The sequence below is a fragment of the Rhea pennata genome, chromosome 18, assembly GCF_028389875.1.
Source record: "Rhea pennata isolate bPtePen1 chromosome 18, bPtePen1.pri, whole genome shotgun sequence".
Taxonomy (NCBI): domain Eukaryota; kingdom Metazoa; phylum Chordata; class Aves; order Rheiformes; family Rheidae; genus Rhea; species Rhea pennata.
Genome location: NC_084680.1, coordinates 9,025,234 through 9,041,825, shown reverse-complemented (window position 1 = coordinate 9,041,825; position 16,592 = coordinate 9,025,234). Strand labels below are relative to the sequence as shown.

At 42.7% G+C, this 16,592-nt stretch overlaps 2 protein-coding genes across 7 annotated transcripts in view; one reads left to right on the top strand and one right to left on the bottom strand.

The window, feature by feature from the left end:
* Nucleotides 1-6,794, top strand: part of FNBP1 (formin binding protein 1) — a 114,851-nt gene extending 108,057 nt beyond the window's left edge. Inside the window, exon 18 of the transcript XR_009960235.1 lies at nt 6,778-6,794. The gene's annotated coding sequence lies outside the window, so the exon portion shown is untranslated. The remainder of the gene's footprint in view (nt 1-6,777) is intronic.
* Nucleotides 1-16,592, bottom strand: part of USP20 (ubiquitin specific peptidase 20) — a 30,445-nt gene that overhangs the window by 12,827 nt on the left and 1,026 nt on the right. For 5 of the 6 annotated variants that reach the window (XM_062590717.1, XM_062590712.1, XM_062590713.1 and 2 more), the window contains 19 exons: nt 14,052-14,165; nt 13,618-13,671; nt 11,883-11,945; nt 11,603-11,734; nt 10,890-10,986; nt 10,621-10,690; nt 9,883-9,996; nt 8,680-8,758; nt 6,901-7,342; nt 5,753-5,893; nt 4,392-4,504; nt 3,778-3,950; nt 3,207-3,301; nt 2,861-2,894; nt 2,366-2,411; nt 1,919-2,099; nt 1,356-1,482; nt 1,071-1,240; nt 333-414 (listed from right to left, as the gene is read on the bottom strand). In XM_062590717.1, coding sequence (XP_062446701.1) covers nt 333-414; nt 1,071-1,240; nt 1,356-1,482; nt 1,919-2,099; nt 2,366-2,411; nt 2,861-2,894; nt 3,207-3,301; nt 3,778-3,950; nt 4,392-4,504; nt 5,753-5,893; nt 6,901-7,342; nt 8,680-8,758; nt 9,883-9,996; nt 10,621-10,690; nt 10,890-10,986; nt 11,603-11,734; nt 11,883-11,945; nt 13,618-13,671; nt 14,052-14,132 — 2,294 coding nt within the window. In that variant the 5' untranslated portion in view covers nt 14,133-14,165. The remainder of the gene's footprint in view (nt 1-332; nt 415-1,070; nt 1,241-1,355; nt 1,483-1,918; nt 2,100-2,365; nt 2,412-2,860; nt 2,895-3,206; nt 3,302-3,777; nt 3,951-4,391; nt 4,505-5,752; nt 5,894-6,900; nt 7,343-8,679; nt 8,759-9,882; nt 9,997-10,620; nt 10,691-10,889; nt 10,987-11,602; nt 11,735-11,882; nt 11,946-13,617; nt 13,672-14,051; nt 14,166-16,592) is intronic. The other variant, XM_062590716.1, reaches the window with a different exon arrangement.

The window sequence follows — 16,592 nt, the reverse complement described above, 5'->3', positions numbered from 1 at the left end:
CCTACAGAGATGGATTTTTATACTGCTCCAGGTACTGGTAAGAAAGGGCATCTGCAGCTGTTTTCTGGATGGATGAGACTGACTTTACTCCACACAGCAAGGGTCACAGCAATATTGATCCAAAACAATGCACTGGTAAGGCTCACTTTGGTCTAAACTAGGAGGCTCTACCAAATGCCACATATGTCTGCCCATACCAAGTACCCTACACCTATAATGTGCCATGAGAAGGCATCACGTCTTGGTCACTGCTGAGTTGGGAAGATCCTAGGGTGGCAGACTAGTCTAGTTAAACAATACAGTGGGAAGAAGAATGAAATGGACATCCTCACCTGTTGTAGAGATATTCCCACACATTCTGGGGTAGAATCACCACCAGGTCATCAATGTAATGATATTTATTAGGAGGGATTCCTGTGAATGAAAGACAAGAGAGTTAATCAGGAAACTGGTTATTGCCAGGTAAAGACAAATAACAAAAAGGCAGATTTTTCCTACTGAAAGCTTCCCAATTCTGGAATCTGCTTCCTCTGTTGAAGGAAAACAGTCAAGAGTTCATTAATTTTGGAGGTTTTTCAATTAATGGTTTCAATTTCTAATCAAGTGCTTCATTTTCAAATGGAGATTTATAAACACATGAGGGCTTCCCAGCATGACAGATCAAGAAGCAGAACAGGAAAACGTGTCTGATATCAGCTGTGCCCAGTAGTATGTGCTCCATTCTCCAAACAAATACTGAAGGCCAACCTTGCTGATAAGGTAACACAGATAAATGCTGCCTTATCTGCTTTCCATAGGTTTGTTTTTAGGAAACAACCAGGGGACTGAGAAGTGCTGTTTCCCAGCACTACAGCCTCTGATCAGCAGGACAATGGGGTAATTCTCTTATCTCTCCCTGAGCAAGCTGGAGTTTCTGCCAATTAAGTGGATTCTACTGCAGCATACATTGTATTAGGACTGGAGCTGGAGCATTTTTCCCCTGTATTTGTTAATTTATCGGGCAGCAAAAGGGTGCAGTGGGTGCAGCTGAAAGTTGCATGCTATTCCCAGGTCCAGTAGCAGTGCCTTACCTCCATGAGAGCACAAAAAGGTGTGATTGGTGATAGGACCAGGCTCAGCAAAGGTGTTGAATTTATTGAGCCACTCTCGAGAGATGTAGAACTGGAGTAAACTGTGCTCCTTCATGCTGGCAAGGGACACAACTTTCTGGCGTTCTCGCACAGCCTCTTCACTGCTTTTCCTTCAGTAGGAAAGGGAAGAGAAAATGAAGCAATCCATGAAATTTTAGTTTTCCAAAGACCTTTCCAGGTGTTCTGCCACCAGCAAGGGACTGCTGCATTCGGGGCAGGGCTCACCTGTAGAACAAGACATAGGCTTCTGCATTTTGTACCACAGTCTCATGGACTTCAGTGACATACTGGTCATCAAACTCGTACCACTGGCCATTGATTACGTTCTGGCAGTAGGCTATGTAATGCCCACCTGTAACAGAGGAAACGCAACAGAGTGCAGACAAAAGTCAGACCTGGGATAACGCTGGCAGCCCAGCAAGGATAAGCCATAAGCTACTGGCAGAGAAAGGAGAAAAAGCAAGAAGCAGAATTCCCATTCAGGCAAGCTTTGTTGGAGTAGGGTAGCCTGGTGCTGTCACCCTGATCTGTGTTCCTTGAAAAGGGTTTATTTAATGAGCATGAACCCTGGGAAAGGGTCTGAGCCAACCGAGCAGTAAAGCTGAAATAGCTGCAGGGAATCTGTCAAAAGCTGCTCAGCCTCAAAGGGCAGAGGCTGAGCAAGCCTGGGAATGAGAGAGCAGGCCTTACACTGCAGAGAGCCCTCTTCATCCCAGAGAAAGTGTTCGCTAGCCCTGGAACACACTTCTGCTCTTCTCTGGCATATACTCCCAGAAAGAAGAACTTACTGCCTGCAGTGCCATGATGGCAGATGACTGACAGGAGATCGTAGGTGGTGATCTGGGAGACGCACTCCTTGGCTAGGAAAGGTCGCAGATCCAGCCCTTCCAAGGGAAAGGAGACGTGACTGTTGATCTTGAAGGAATACATCACCTCATGCCGGAACCGTTTCAAGTGGATGCAAAGAATCTGAAAGAGCAGAGACAGAGAGCACCAAAGTGCAGTGTTGCTAATGGGCACTCTGATCCACCAGCATCTCTGTACGTTCTCTGCTCTTTGCAAGGGTTTTTACTCTTTAGTCATCTGCTGGCTCATCAGCTTAGACATCTCTTCTGGTCTACATAAAGGACTTCACTAGCAAAACAGACTGCTATCTCCATTCTACCTCTAGCCTCCTTACCTCCTCAGACAGCAGCAGCTAAGAGAGAACTAGGAAACAAGCTGCTTTTACTCACCTCTGGTAGCCGGAGGACTTTGCAGTACTTCACTCCATTCCGCAGTCTGAGGGAGAAAGAGAAACTATCTGTGAGAAATCTCTAGAAGAAAGGGATGCCAAAAGGCAAAGCCACTCTCTGGCCAAGTTCTGCATCCAGTCTTGCTCACTCTGAAATCCAAGACAAATCCTGAATTTCGTCAGCAACAAATTCAGGCTCTTTGCAGTATCAAATGAAGCACAGCGTGAGCAGTTTGTATTAGAAAGAAGAGGCATGACAATAGCCCCATTACTGCTAAGCCACATTCCCATTTATACCCCTCCTCTTTTTTCCCCACAGCCAGCACTTCTACCCGAGATCAGCGGTATCTGAAGGTCAGAACTCTAGCTTAAGGCAAGGCAGATTTTACATACCAGTTAGCAGAAGAAATGTTCAGGCAGAAGACAGAGCAAAATGTCTGACAGTTGGACAGAGAAATGACATTGCAGAAATACAATACGCATAATGCAAACTTACTTTTTACACCGTTCACAGCTGTACATGTTGTCCCCTGTAATGAAAAGAGCCACTATGCAGTTACCCATTGCAGCACACCCATTATGCAGCACACAACTCTGATAATACACTTCCATCCAGTGTGGGGAAGCCAGGATAAGAAGAGATCAAAACAAGCCCTTCTCCCAGTAACTGCAGGCATGAAGAGAATGTAGTCAGCTAGCAGAAGAGTATACAATTGTCGACCAACACAAGTGTACACATCAAATGGTTTGTCCTTTAGAGCTTAAGAAATGGACGGAGAAAGCTAAGAATCTAAAGAGATAAGGAACCATAGCACTGTCATTCATCACCAAAACTAACTCACCTTTCAATTCATCTGCTGCAAAAAAGGCAGCAAGACAGTCCTCTAGTGTCACAACAGGACCCCAAAACCAGCTAGGGATACAGGATACCACAAATCTGCAGAAGAGGGGATTGAGAGAAAAAAAAAATATACATAAACTGGCTGGACACTTTGGCTTACAAAACCCCAAATGGTTTAGTTTCCTTCAAGCTTTTAGGTCCTATGCCAGCCTTCTAGCCTCGTTACAGCCTCCCAGAAAGCAATGATTTCTCCTTAGCTAAGGTTCCCACTGGGATTGTTCAAACTGGAAAAGATTTGGGAAACTACACTGGTCATGCATCTGCTCTGGAAGGCAGATGTAAGCAAAAGATTATCAGCTGCAAAAGAGGTCTCAAGGGGAATGACAGAAGAAGGGGAACAATAGCAGCTGGTTAACGTGAAAAGGCCAAAACAGACCTGTGAGATAGTGCCCTCATCCAAGGAATAGTTACAACTGACATTCCTGCTGTAAGCACCACTGGTTACAGATAGCTGCCTTCTAGCCATGGCAGAGGAAAGCTCAGGAGAAAGCAGCCCTGCTTAGGGAACACACCTCCGGATATACTCCATGATGAAAGCAATCCAGCCTTGCGAGGCATAGTTGTCACCACATGCTCCTGTTTTAGCTGGCACATTTTGGTAGATGGCAGAGTGCAGCTTGGCCAAGTCCTCCTTCCCTGGGATTGGGAGTGACAGGTCCTGGAATGTCTCCACTGTTGTAGAAACCTGGAAATACCCGAGAAGGAGGCCTGGGTTTCCTGTGCACATAATGGAGCTGGGACCTGATCTTCATCACCTTTTATCACTGCCTGGACTTTGTCTAGTCTAGAAGCCTGAGCTGACATTAAGAGAAGCCCGTCCCAGTTAATTGTTTTTAACTGCCATCAGCAGGAAGACTTTTGACGTGTTTTTTTGCAGTGTAGCAATCAGTTTTCTAATACAAATATGATATTGCCGGCCAACTCAGTAACACAGATAAGCAAACAGGCCCTTACAGAGACAGACTGTTTCTTGGAATGGCAGGTTTCTCACACCTCACCCACCTACTGTCATTTTAGCAAGCATACTGCATCCCACAGTACTTGGAAGTAGGAGTGTCGTTTCCCAAGCAGAGATCCAAAAGCTACAAGATTGTGCTCTTTGACGGACAACCATGAAGAGACTCACTCTGTCACAGGTGAGGCACTGCACCATGCTGAGAATGGAGCCATCAAAGATGTCAGAAATCACACTGCGATAACGAAGTTCTTTCTTCTTTTTCCCAGAAGCCTGCATCTGGGCTGAAAGACAGACAAGGAAGCCCCATCATCTAGGAGCTCTTTTCCAGTCTCCTGTCTCAGCAGTCATGCAGCCACAGAACAGGAGCATAGGACAAGTGCTGTCCTGCATGTTCAGACACCACTTGCATGCCAAAGAGACTGTGGAGCCCCCATTGTAAACTAACATGGGGAACCTTGCTGCTTCAGGTGGTACAAGGGAGGAGGAGGTAGCCAACTGAACCAACACAAATGTAGCAGCTCTCAGCAGGCAGAAATTGTGTTTCTGGAAATCCCATCTTCATCCTCTTACTTTATGTTTACAAGCCTCATTCTGTCACATAAAGTCTCTGCTTTTCTGAGGTCCTGCAACATTTTCTTCTAAACTTTACACTTTTATTTCCTCTTCCCACTCACCTGCTTGCATACTTTGTCCCTTCCTTTCTGGCATTTACCATGTGTACCCCAGGTATCTTATGCTAGGGAAGACTCTCGGCCAAGAACTAGCTGATCATGGCTGTTTTATTTAATAACAAACCCTCCTTCCTATGCACACAGAGTGCTTTTTATCAGACCAGAACATCTGTGGCTGCACTGACCTCAGCAAAGGGGCTAATACACAGTTTAGGAAAGAATGCTCTTATTGAACAGCTGTAAGGATGGTGGTATCAGCACACGTCATTGTGTTTGCAGGCCGCACAACGATGGAGTATTTAGTTCTGCAATTTGCTTGGGATGAGGAGACCAGTTTAACAGTAACAGAAGTCAGGCTTCACCCTGAAGCCTAACATTGCTCCCAGCACTGGATTGACATTTTTAGCCTTAATTCTATTATTGATCCCAAAACACTTAAGAGCCAGGAGACTCTCAATAACATCATTTACAGTCCCTAGACCATAGTATGAAGTACAAGTCTGGCAGATGAAGACTGGCAGACCCCTTCCAAAGGACAGAGGTTGTACTTGGGCCTTCATAGCTATTTTGTTAATAACAAAGCACACAAGGAGAATCATTTCAGGCTCCAGTATATGAGCACACTAGAGTATCTGTTGTACACAGAGCTTGACTTCAGCTGCAGGTTTACTGGATTCTTTGCCCAACACTATTTCAGAAAGCACTAATGTCCAGGGGAATCAGCTTTTTTTTTTTTTTTTTTTTTTTTATTGTTAATCAAGGATCATGATGGATGCTTTCTTTCTCCTGCAAATGATCACTTCCTCTTCTACATGCTCCCCTTTGCCTCCCAGCACAAGCCAGACATCTTTGCACTACCTTTCTTGAGTACATAGGAAGGTCCAAGCCTGGCAGGACTGGAGCGAGGGGGACTGCTAGACAGCTTGGAGTGCATCTCATGATGGACTGGACTGCAGGGGCGTGAGGAGCAGCGCACATAGGCATCGTTGTCAGGCTCTGCTTGGGAAACAAGGAGGATGAAAAACACTGCTGAAAATGCGTTACGCAAGTGCAGCCTATTGCGGCCAGTCTCAGGGCTGGGAGCTGGGCTGAGTTCTAGCACGAGTCTTGCCCAGCACATGCAGTATCTATTATCTGTCCTACTTGCACAGATTGGCAGGTGACAATCCCATCAATGCATGCGTAAGAATGGATACAGAGCTATACTGAACAGCTAATAATTATATATAAAAAACCCACCATTTCTGTCACACTTGTGACTAATTAGGTTTTACAGCTTGCTCCTGTATCCTTAATCCACATAAACAGCACGGCTGTGTTCAGTGCCAGTTGGCACAGTAAGGCTCTTGCATAAAGAAGTGTTGAAAGATCAGATATGTTCAGCTGGAGGTGACTCCACACCTACAACTTAACTGCTGCTCTTTTCCCCAACGCAAAAAAAGAAAAAGAAAAAAGAAAAAAAGACCCACACACAAACCGTGCATCTGCCTTTTCTCTGCACAAAGCCCATAGTTTAACATTAACAAATATCTTTTTCCACTTCTCTTTCTTAGCCAACATCTTCCCAGGCCAGCCTATCAGCTAAACCAATGTAAACATTTAAAATTTCTTCCTTAAATTAGGAAAAGGCATTAATACAATGTCTGCAGGTTTGACAGAGGTAGCTCTCACTGCCTGCAAGTGTAATCCCCACTCAGCCCCATTGCACTTTAGTCCAGCTAAACACCTTTCTGGCTCTTTTTTTCTTTCTTTCTTTTTTTTATCTTTTTTTATTTTTTTTTTACAGCAGTTTTGCACAAAGGCAGAATACTGCTAGAAATACTGGAAAAAAAAGTCTTGGATGTAAAGTTTTTTTTTTTTTTTTTTTTTTTTGAAACTCACAGAAAAAGTAGTCAAATTGTGCATTGTTTGCCATTGCACTACAACACTGTCCCACTGTAGGAAGACAACATTTTACCACAAATAACATGACTGGAACAAATAACATGACTGGAAGAGGTGTATACCTGACATCCTACACGGACTGGCAGGACGAGGAACAGGGAGCATCTCAGGGGAGGCTCTGCCATCAACTGGCATCATGGTAGTATCAACATCTGCATCCTCATCGACCTGCTCCGAGTTGCTGCGCCGATGGCCACAGGAGAACTTTCTGTCCTTCATTCTCTCTTTCTCAGAGATACCTCTTCCTGCTTCATCCTGGATCAACAACTCTGTCTCTCCTAGGGAGCTGTTGCCCATGCCCCCAGTGGTCCGGCTTTGACCATCCCCTTCACCCCTGTCACTGCTGGAGTCACAGGAGAGGAACTCATCCTCCGAAGGACTGCGGTCACCCTCTCGCTTGTCGTCCTGGTCACTGGTATCCAAATCCCTTGTCTCAGCAACAATTGGTTCTTTTAGTTCTTCGTGAAGCTGATCCATCAGGCAACGCAGGAACTCCTGAGTGTCCTGAAAACCAGGAGCAACTCCACATTAGTTAAGAGTCCACTCAGAAGTGGGAAAGGGGCAAGAGAACACAGAGACAGGTCCATTCACAGCCTCTTTCAACACTGCCCACAAAAGTTAGCCACTTCTGTAACACAAGGAGACCCTTCTAAAGCAGAGTACCCTGGAGGTGTAACAACAAGCCTGTCTCCTCAGCAAACAGCTTTAGCTCCTAATGATGAAAGGCCCACTTTTTATCTTAACATCTTCAGCTGAAGGACCATGAGAAACTAGAGAGCAGCTGCAACATGCAAACCACAAGCTTATTTATCAGGGTATTACCACTGAGAAGAGGCAAGAGGACAGGAGAAACCTAATGAGGACAGCAGATTCTTATCCACAGAACAAATTTTCATGAATACTGTCTTCTGCTCATGATGATCCCTGTCTTAGAGGGGGCAGATTAAAATCTTTAATAATCAGGAATGGAACCAAAATCAAAGACTGAACAGTCAGGGTACAAGCTCCTAGATTTACAATACTTGGTAAAAGAGTTAATACAGTTGCATCAAAGGACCTGCTGGAAAGCCACCTGGTACTGTGACAACTCCAGGCAGTTAATTATGATGTTTCTGTTATTTTAGGGAAGCCTGGCTTTTAGCCTGCCCTGCCTTGCTTTCAACTTTGTGTCTTTATAGCTGAAAGTTTTCCAATTCAAATACTTTGCAAAGATAAATATAGAAGTTCTTTCATTAATCATTATTTTTAACCACTGTTTTGACTTGCTATCAGTATCACAGCTTAGATGTACTGTCTACTGCCACTTCTTTTGTAAATTTTCTAATCATAGTTTGATGTTTAGGTTTTATTCTAAAGAATAAACACTAGAGACTGCAGATAAAAAAAACTTCAAAGAAAGAAAGATACTATCTTTAGGTAAGATTCGTTTTTCTGTAATACCCTAGAAAATGAACATAGAACACTCATTTTTAGCATTTTAGTACAGATTTATCCAAGGTTTTGCAGCTCTCATATAAATAAATAATACCTAACTCTTATACAGCACATATCAACACATTTCAAAGCCCTTTATATAAGAGGTCACTACCATAAATTTATAGGTGAGAAAACAGACACAGAAATATACACTGATTTGAAACCAGCAAGCCATAGGCAGAGCCTGGAAGAGAACCCAGGTCTGCCAAATCCCACGGGAGGGCTTTATCTGATCACTAACTCTGACACAAAGCAGGGGCATGACCCCGAGCACAATCTACTGTTTCCAAACACAAGCACCACTGTCGCAGGAAGAAAAACCCCACCATCTCTGGAATAATGGAGCGGTTTTGTTGAGGCCCCACCTGCTGTGCATAGCCTCGGAACATGGGGTTGACAAGCTTAATTCCATGAGATAGACTGCTTGGAACAACATAACTCGGGCTGTTTAGATACAAAGAAAAAAAAAACAAAAAGAAAAGTTAGTTTGCTTATCAGGCCTGAAGCCAGTTTGTGTAATATGCAACAGAACAGGGAGTGGTAACTACTTAAAGAGTGCAGAAAATAATTATGCATCTGCAAAGCCTAGGCATATATTTATTAGCTGGATGACGTACAAATTAAAAGGTAGAAAACATCTCTCAGGTGTTTCAGTCTATCCTCCCAGAGAGGGTCTTCCTTGGTGCACATTTCACTTAAAGCTCGGTCCATACTTTGAATTGTCTTAGGTGATGGATTCCTTTCAGGGCAGGGTTTTGCAGTCAGTTACTTGGTTTGATTTCACAGCAGCATATCCATTTCAAAATCTGGGTGGGCTGGCCAGGGACCAGTAAATGAGGTAAATCAATACTAAAATGACATTATACTGCTTCAAAGTCCACAGCTTGCTTCATAAAGACACAGTATAGTTTTGCTCTGTATCTTACTTGCCCCATATGAACAATTAACACAAAACATGCAATGCCATGCAGATAACCTGATTTAATTTTTTTTCAGCTGATTACAGTTGTATAGGCCAGCCAGGTTTTCACATTTCAAAAGAGCCACATTATCTTACACCACCCTTTGAACTGGTCTAGAATTTGAAGCAGTAGCAAACATCTCCCCAAAAGTCACCTGTTTTTCCACTCGTATTTGTAATATGTCAGTGTCAGATGTGTACTGCTTTTTCCAATCCAAATCTTCAATTCCTCTACTAATCAAAAGCAGTGTCAGTAAATGCTAGTCAGTACATGGAACATGCGCAGAAATAGCCAAGAGTATTTCCTTACCCCACCATTTTTTCTTCCCTGCTGATACAGGTCAGATAAACAAATCTCTTTCCTGCTAAAGCATTACTATCAAAAATGCATTCTTTTGATCATGGACATCAGTATGCCTGTTCTATCACCAACAACAGGACATGGGATCTTCTAGAGATGGAAGAAGCCTTGCATACCATTTACGCAGCGTTTGAACTGACTGCCTTAGAAGATGTACTTATCACTGAAGCTCAAACTCCCTCTTGGCTGATGCCATATGCAGAAGAATGGAACTTGTCCAGATTAAACTGGTGGGTAACCACTCACCGTTTCTTATGCCAGACCTCAGACACCAACTTTTGGTAGCTTTTGCACAGTGCTGGTTTCTTATCAGTACGGACCAGTCCACCACACTCCAGAAAAAACTGTGTGAGAGGTGGACTACAGGGGAAAAAAAAAAAAAAAAGAAGAAGAAGAAAATTCAAAATTCAGTAGGTAGAAATTTCTCCTCTGCTTCCACTTAAGGATTAATCAAAACTTAAACGCATAACTTTTTGAAAGCATGCCTTTTTTTTTTTTTTAATTGGGGAAGAAGGGATCCTAAATGCATATTTGATTCCTAACTTGATCAAACTCAAAGGGCTGATCTGAATCTTTTCCCAATGTACAGAAGAGATCCTAGAGTTAGTTTCTAAACAGGTTGTCTACAGAATATTTTGGGATACAGGGCGTTAGAATTATATCACTGGAGAAACTAAAAGAGATGTAGCATGCGTTCCTATGTGATAAATACATTTCTCTCATAATGGGAACTATGAAGTTCTACTTCCAGTGCTCATCTAAACAAGAATCTCATACGTAGCCATAAGTCAGCTGTTTGTTCAGTTTCCTACTCTAAAACTTTTATTGCCCTAAATAAACAATATACTTTTGATATTCCTTTTCTGCACCTAGCCTGGCTGATTTCTCTTTGCATGATTCATGAAGATCTTGGATCAGAAGTGCCACTTCTGATGTTTAGTGCAGTCTAGTATAAAGACTCTACTGAAAGGCCCTAATGCCTACCAGTTAGAGAGAGCCTGAAGTGCTGCATTCATGTAGCAGGAGTTCCCAAGATTTTTCATTCCAGTAAGGCCTAAAGCACAAACAAGAGAGGCGTGAAATACTTTCCAGAACTGCTGCATTCTACAATCCTCCCCAAAGGAGAGGGAATTTGGCCCTTTCTAGGCAGGCTGTGCGCTCTGTTTGTATTGAAACTAGGAACTTCTCAATGCAGGCCCTACAGACTGCAAAGCTACTCTCCCCTCCTTTTCATCAGCTGGGTGCAGAGTTACCTCTTGGTTTCAAATCATCATCCTCTGATTCAGATTCAGCTTCATCAGCCACTGCAATTGGAACAGCTTTCAAAGGGTGAGCAGGCAATGGAGAATCCTAGATTAAAGACACAGAAATAGAGCATCAGTGAGAGTCATGCTCTAAAAGAAGAGTTGTGAGAGATACTATCTGTACACATACATCTAGCCAGCCCTTAAAGAAAGTACACTGGGAAGAAAAGGACCAATTGCACTGTCTACTCTTCTCATTAATGCAAGGAGGGAGTGGAAACAGTACCATTACTGCTTCAGCAGCACATGACACGAGGCATCAGAAATACACAGCACTGTCACTAGTGCATGTGTTTCCAATCTGACAGTTTAAAAAATTTGATGGACCATGCAGTGAAAATAAAGAGGTGACAGCTGTGATTCCTCCCAGAAACAGATACTCCCAGAAAGGCCTAGAAACATTTTTTTTAAAAGAAAAAGTAAACAACACAGATATTCAAGTAATTTGGAAGCTTTTTTTTGCTTAGGGATCCTATATACGACAAGCCTATTAGTCCTGTAACTACACCTAGACACTTTCAGGGAAAGAGTTCCTATCATAATAAAAGCCTGGACAATAGCGGAAACTTCTTGGCTAATTTTGCAACAGGAAAACAAAAATCCTGCCAAGTATTCAGGCCCACTGAACCATGCTCTCCTGCCGCGTTGTCATGCACACCTACCGGTTCAGTGAATTTTACTGGTGGTGACTGAGCATGCGTTGCCAGCCGCTGGTCCAAGAAAACCTCTTTTTCACAAGCATAACACCAGACCCGGAAAGTGGTCAGGTTCACAGTCAGGTTGTGCTTTTTGGCCTACAAAAAATTTAAAAGTGAAACAACGAACATGATCTGTTGATAGCTAAATTCAAAGTGAAGCACAAAACTATCAGAATAGGACAGACAGGTAATGGAAAAAAAATCCAGTTCTTTCTGTCTAAAGATGAACAACATAAATGCTCACCTGGGCATGAAGCGTGCTGTGGTCAGCAAAGGATTCCCCACAACCAACATAAGGACAACCAACCTAGTGAGAGAAAGGAGCTGAAGTACAACGGGAACACCGTTCTCCAAACATCTAGACATTCCAGTGTAAAATTGAATTGCTTCTGGTGTGCAATGAAATCCAAATCCTTTGATGAAAGAAGACTGGCGATTCTACAATCATCTTGTTACCCTCTTCTTCCCCAGCAAATCTGAGTTAATCACCTTGTGGGTTTTTTTTTCCCCCTTCTTTTAAGAAGTATGCTTTGGAAATGACTAGAAATGATATTTTCATGAATAATGAGTCTTACAGTGTCATTAGCTAAAGCCTCTCAGTCTTCACACACTGAGGAATGCTCCCTGAAAGGCAGGCAGCACAAAATCTGTCAGTCTGACATCTACAGGAAAATGTTTTGCAAAACGAGGTCCTTGGGATGAAGAGTGAGTCTAGTACAGGTAATATAGGTCCACTGCAGATTCTTCTACATTAGATGTCACATGAACATCTTCAAGAAAGGGAACAGGGCACTGCAGCACAGCCACCCCCTGCTGCACTGTGCTCTCTCTACTCCTGCTAGAGAAGAAAGGAAGTGGCAGGACGGAAGCAGAAACGGATGATGGAGCAAGGTGAACAACAGCAACAGAGCTACCGCCCATTCCATCCCCTTTGGGGAACACATCATGAGTTCTGAAAAGTAGGAAGGATTGTCTACACCTATGTGGGAAGTGAAAAGGAGTCCAAAAAATTTAGCAGAACGTGACATTTCTGTGGGAGAAAGCGTTTAGGAACTGCTGCTCTAGACCATGCAGCACCTCATGCTAGAGTGATCTATCTAAAACAGGAGAACCACCATAATAATGAGTTGGGATGAACAGGAACAGCTGTTTGGGAAAGAGGTAAAGATACTGGACAATCCACAGCTGCTGCTTACAGTGTTTATGGATAAGGGGGGGGTGACTTGGTAACGTTGCTGAAAACCTCTCATCATCCATCCATCATCCATCAGTTTCAGAAGGCTGACAAATGACAAATTCCCTGCTTCAGAGCGGGTGCAGTGTGCAGGAACACGGAGGCAAGAGATTTTCAATCCTTCACCAATTCTGCTTGCATAGGGTTCACAAACAACCAAGAAACACTTCTCTGCAGCCCCTGCTGACAGTCAGTGTGACAGGGATCAAGATAAAAACTGGCATATGTGAGTGAAGCTCTGCTATGGCCAAAAAGGGCACAATTACAGCAGATCTGCACCTGGCCTGTTTCAAACAAGATGGCACGCTGATGTCTTCCAGGACAGCGACTCTGATTTTATTCAGGACAGCCCTTCGTCATTCCTTTCTGCCTCACTGCTCTGAGCAATGTCTTCTGAGTTCTCACACCTGCAGCCTCCTGTCACAGTTGGCAGCAGAGGCAGGACCCAGCCAACAGTCAGTGCAGGGCATTATGTTCGTTCCTACTTGGACTACCAGAGGGAAATCACCTATGAGGAGAGACCTGTCACATTTTGGCATATTCTGATAGTATTAATATTTAATCTAAGGAACCTTTTTTTTTCTCAGAATCCCATCAAAGACTGTTAGATATGTCTCCTGTGAACTCCGTTTGGCTTCCTTTATTTTTTTTTTTAATATAACATATTTCTATGATGTTGAGAAATTTTAAAATTTTAAAAAGAAGTCCCACCATATCATGCACACAAACAGTAAGTTATTTTTACCTGAAGACAAGCCCAGAGATTTGGTCCCACAGCTCCACAAGACTGGCAAGTTCCCTGCAATCATGATAAACAAAAAATCCAAACAAACCTTCTTTTAAGTGATCTAGTCCTTCAAGAGTGAAAAACTATTCTATAAGACAGTTCTCCCCGGCCTTCACCTCAGTGTTTTGTTTCTTAAAACTTCACCTCCAATTAGATATACACTTTGCAATGTGTTAGATAAGTGACACATTTGAGCAAGACAAAATGACAGTGAAAAAGACACCAGATGGGATTGACAAAGGCTTACTGTATGCGACACGTGCAAGGCGTATCACTACTGGAGGAAGACTGTTTCTCACCTATGGAGACCAGCTGCATTTTCTTCCCAAAGCAGACATGCAAAGCCATTCACAGAAGCTAAAACGGAATGAAACAACTAGAACATTCTGTACCTTGGATTTGAGCAGCAGATCATCCCTAGTCACCTCTCCTATGGAATCCAGGTGAGGGCAGATCTCTCTTGTATCCCCCATTCTCACCAAGGCACACTCGGCGGCAGAAAGAGCCTAAGACGAGAAAGGACAGTTCAGGTCGGTCCCATGTCAAATTTCCTCTCACAGGCTGTAAGGAGGAAAGATTGCTTCATATATTAGTATACGGGAGATTACGAAATCCATCTTTAAGATTCAAAGAGGTGAAAACAAATCTAAACTTGGACTCAGTGAGGTCAGCTAGCGCAGCTCCGACCCACTGTTGAGCGGCAGTATTATGATATGGTAGGTAAATGAGCAAGGCACTGGTGGGGGGGGGGCACATAAATAGCACTAATAATTTTTAAAATGTGGGATGGGCACTCTGAAATGCACAGACATAACTTCAGAAGTACAGTTGCCAACTAAGTTTCAGGTATGTTATCAAACCAAAGGGTTGGATTTGCTGTAAATGGTAAACTTACACCTCAAAATTAAAACAGTGACACACTACACACTCTCTTCTTAATCTCAAAATCACAGACTGTCTGGATCAAATAGCATTTCTGAGTGAGGAAGAGTCCTCATAAATGAGGAAAGCTCCTATTATTTCATACACATTTTGCATAACTTCATTGGTCTTGCATACCATGCACACACCATACTCCATTAAGCTGAAAGTAGGATGATAAACTAGACTTTCCCCTCTAGAAACTAGGTTTTATATCCTAGCTCCGCAGGTAGTATTGAAAACAAAGGTGGTGATTTGCACTTACTTCCTGTTGTCAAATATCAACATGTAGCACAAAGAGATACAAATCTAATGAGCCTGCTTGCATGAAACTTGGATTAAAAAAAAAACAAAACAAAACAAAACAAAAAAAAAAACAGAGGGACCTGCAGCTCAAGACTCAAGTACTGTGGCATGGGGCTCCATACTATGCTGATCCAAAGACAACATTCGGTTCTTTATTCTGTTACTTTATCAATCACTAAAAATGTAATTACTGTTTTAAATAAACCTTGTCAAGAAGTAATCAGACTTAAAACATCTACAACTGATCTTCAGTCTCTGGGGAATTCGCCATTAAATAGATTTCTAACAATACAAATCCCATAATTCTCATATCTGCATGCTTATGAGCTCAGTAAATAGTTTCAGGGTGGTCTATGCATATATGAAAAACTGTAAACATGTCTCAGTAACGTGCAGTAATAAAAGGAGACAAAAAGAGTTTGTGCTTCATAAGCATAGTTGTGACTGTCAAAAGAAAAATTGATATTAACAAAACAGGCCAGGATCCAAAATATTACTACTGGCTAGAAACCAAGCAGATATAAAAAGCCTACTTCATTAAAAAAAAGTTGAAAATTTCAAGGAACTATAAAAGTTAAGAACAAGTCCAACAGTGTGATCACTGCTCTTTTGTATTCGATTTTTGAGGACATTTGGAAGAATTTCCAGTGTTCTGAATCACTGACAGTAACAAAACAATAAGCAGGTAAGTCACTTCAGTGACAGTTATGCTGGGAGCTGAAAAGCTTGAAGCACCTTGCCTAGAGCCTTGCCGGTTGTAGAACACCGGTCTCGATTTTATAACAGTATTTTTCCGGCACTCTTCGGAACTGAACAAACTGGAGCAGTGAAAGCAAAACTGGATGAGGAAGGAGTCATGGCAAGTACTAGAAAAGGCAACTGTGGTTGTAATGAAGAACTCAGCAATCTAAAGATATGCTTAACGAACTACTGAACAATTTCATGCAGCTTCACAGGAAAAAACAATAATAATGTCGTGTAACATGATGATTTAAAAGACAAATGACAAAACCATGGGATATCTGACTAACATATAAAACTGGGTCACTTTCAGGCTCTGAGTCCCTTCATCAAAACTGCCCCCTTTTCCTAAATGCATCAGCTGATCCAACTGGGAAAAAAAAGAAAAAAAGAAAGAAAAAAAAAAGAAAAATAGTGCTATCTTTGCTATTTTGTCTTCCTTGATTTCTTATCCATTCCCTGGGGACACAGAAAGCCTAATGAACAGAATATTTTAAAATTAACTCCAGGCCCCTTAATCTTTACCAGCTTAAGCTAAATAGGAACTGGTTTTAGAGCCCACTATGCTCAGCAGAGTCTTGTGGATGTGGATGGTTTTACTGAATTCTACAGGACTGCTCACTTACTCAGAATTAAAAACATGCCTTCAAATTTCCCAGCACTGCATGCTGATCTTCCCCCTTGGAGCTTCTCTTTCAGAAGAAGACAGGACGAAGGTCATTTTCACCTCTCAGCCCTGACTGAACGAAGCCGGGAAGGCTCCGAAACAATTATCAAATCCCTACATCCCCGAGCCTCTGCCCAGAGCTTTCGCTGGAGTTTAATAACGAAAGCACTGACAGAAAGCTCCGCTTCGCTTGGCAGAGCGTGTTGGGTACGATGGGAAAAGCAGGTACCATAAAACGAGTACTGCTTCGGCCTGCCTTCCGCAAGGAGCTCTGTGCGAAACCAGAGCAGGAACACGT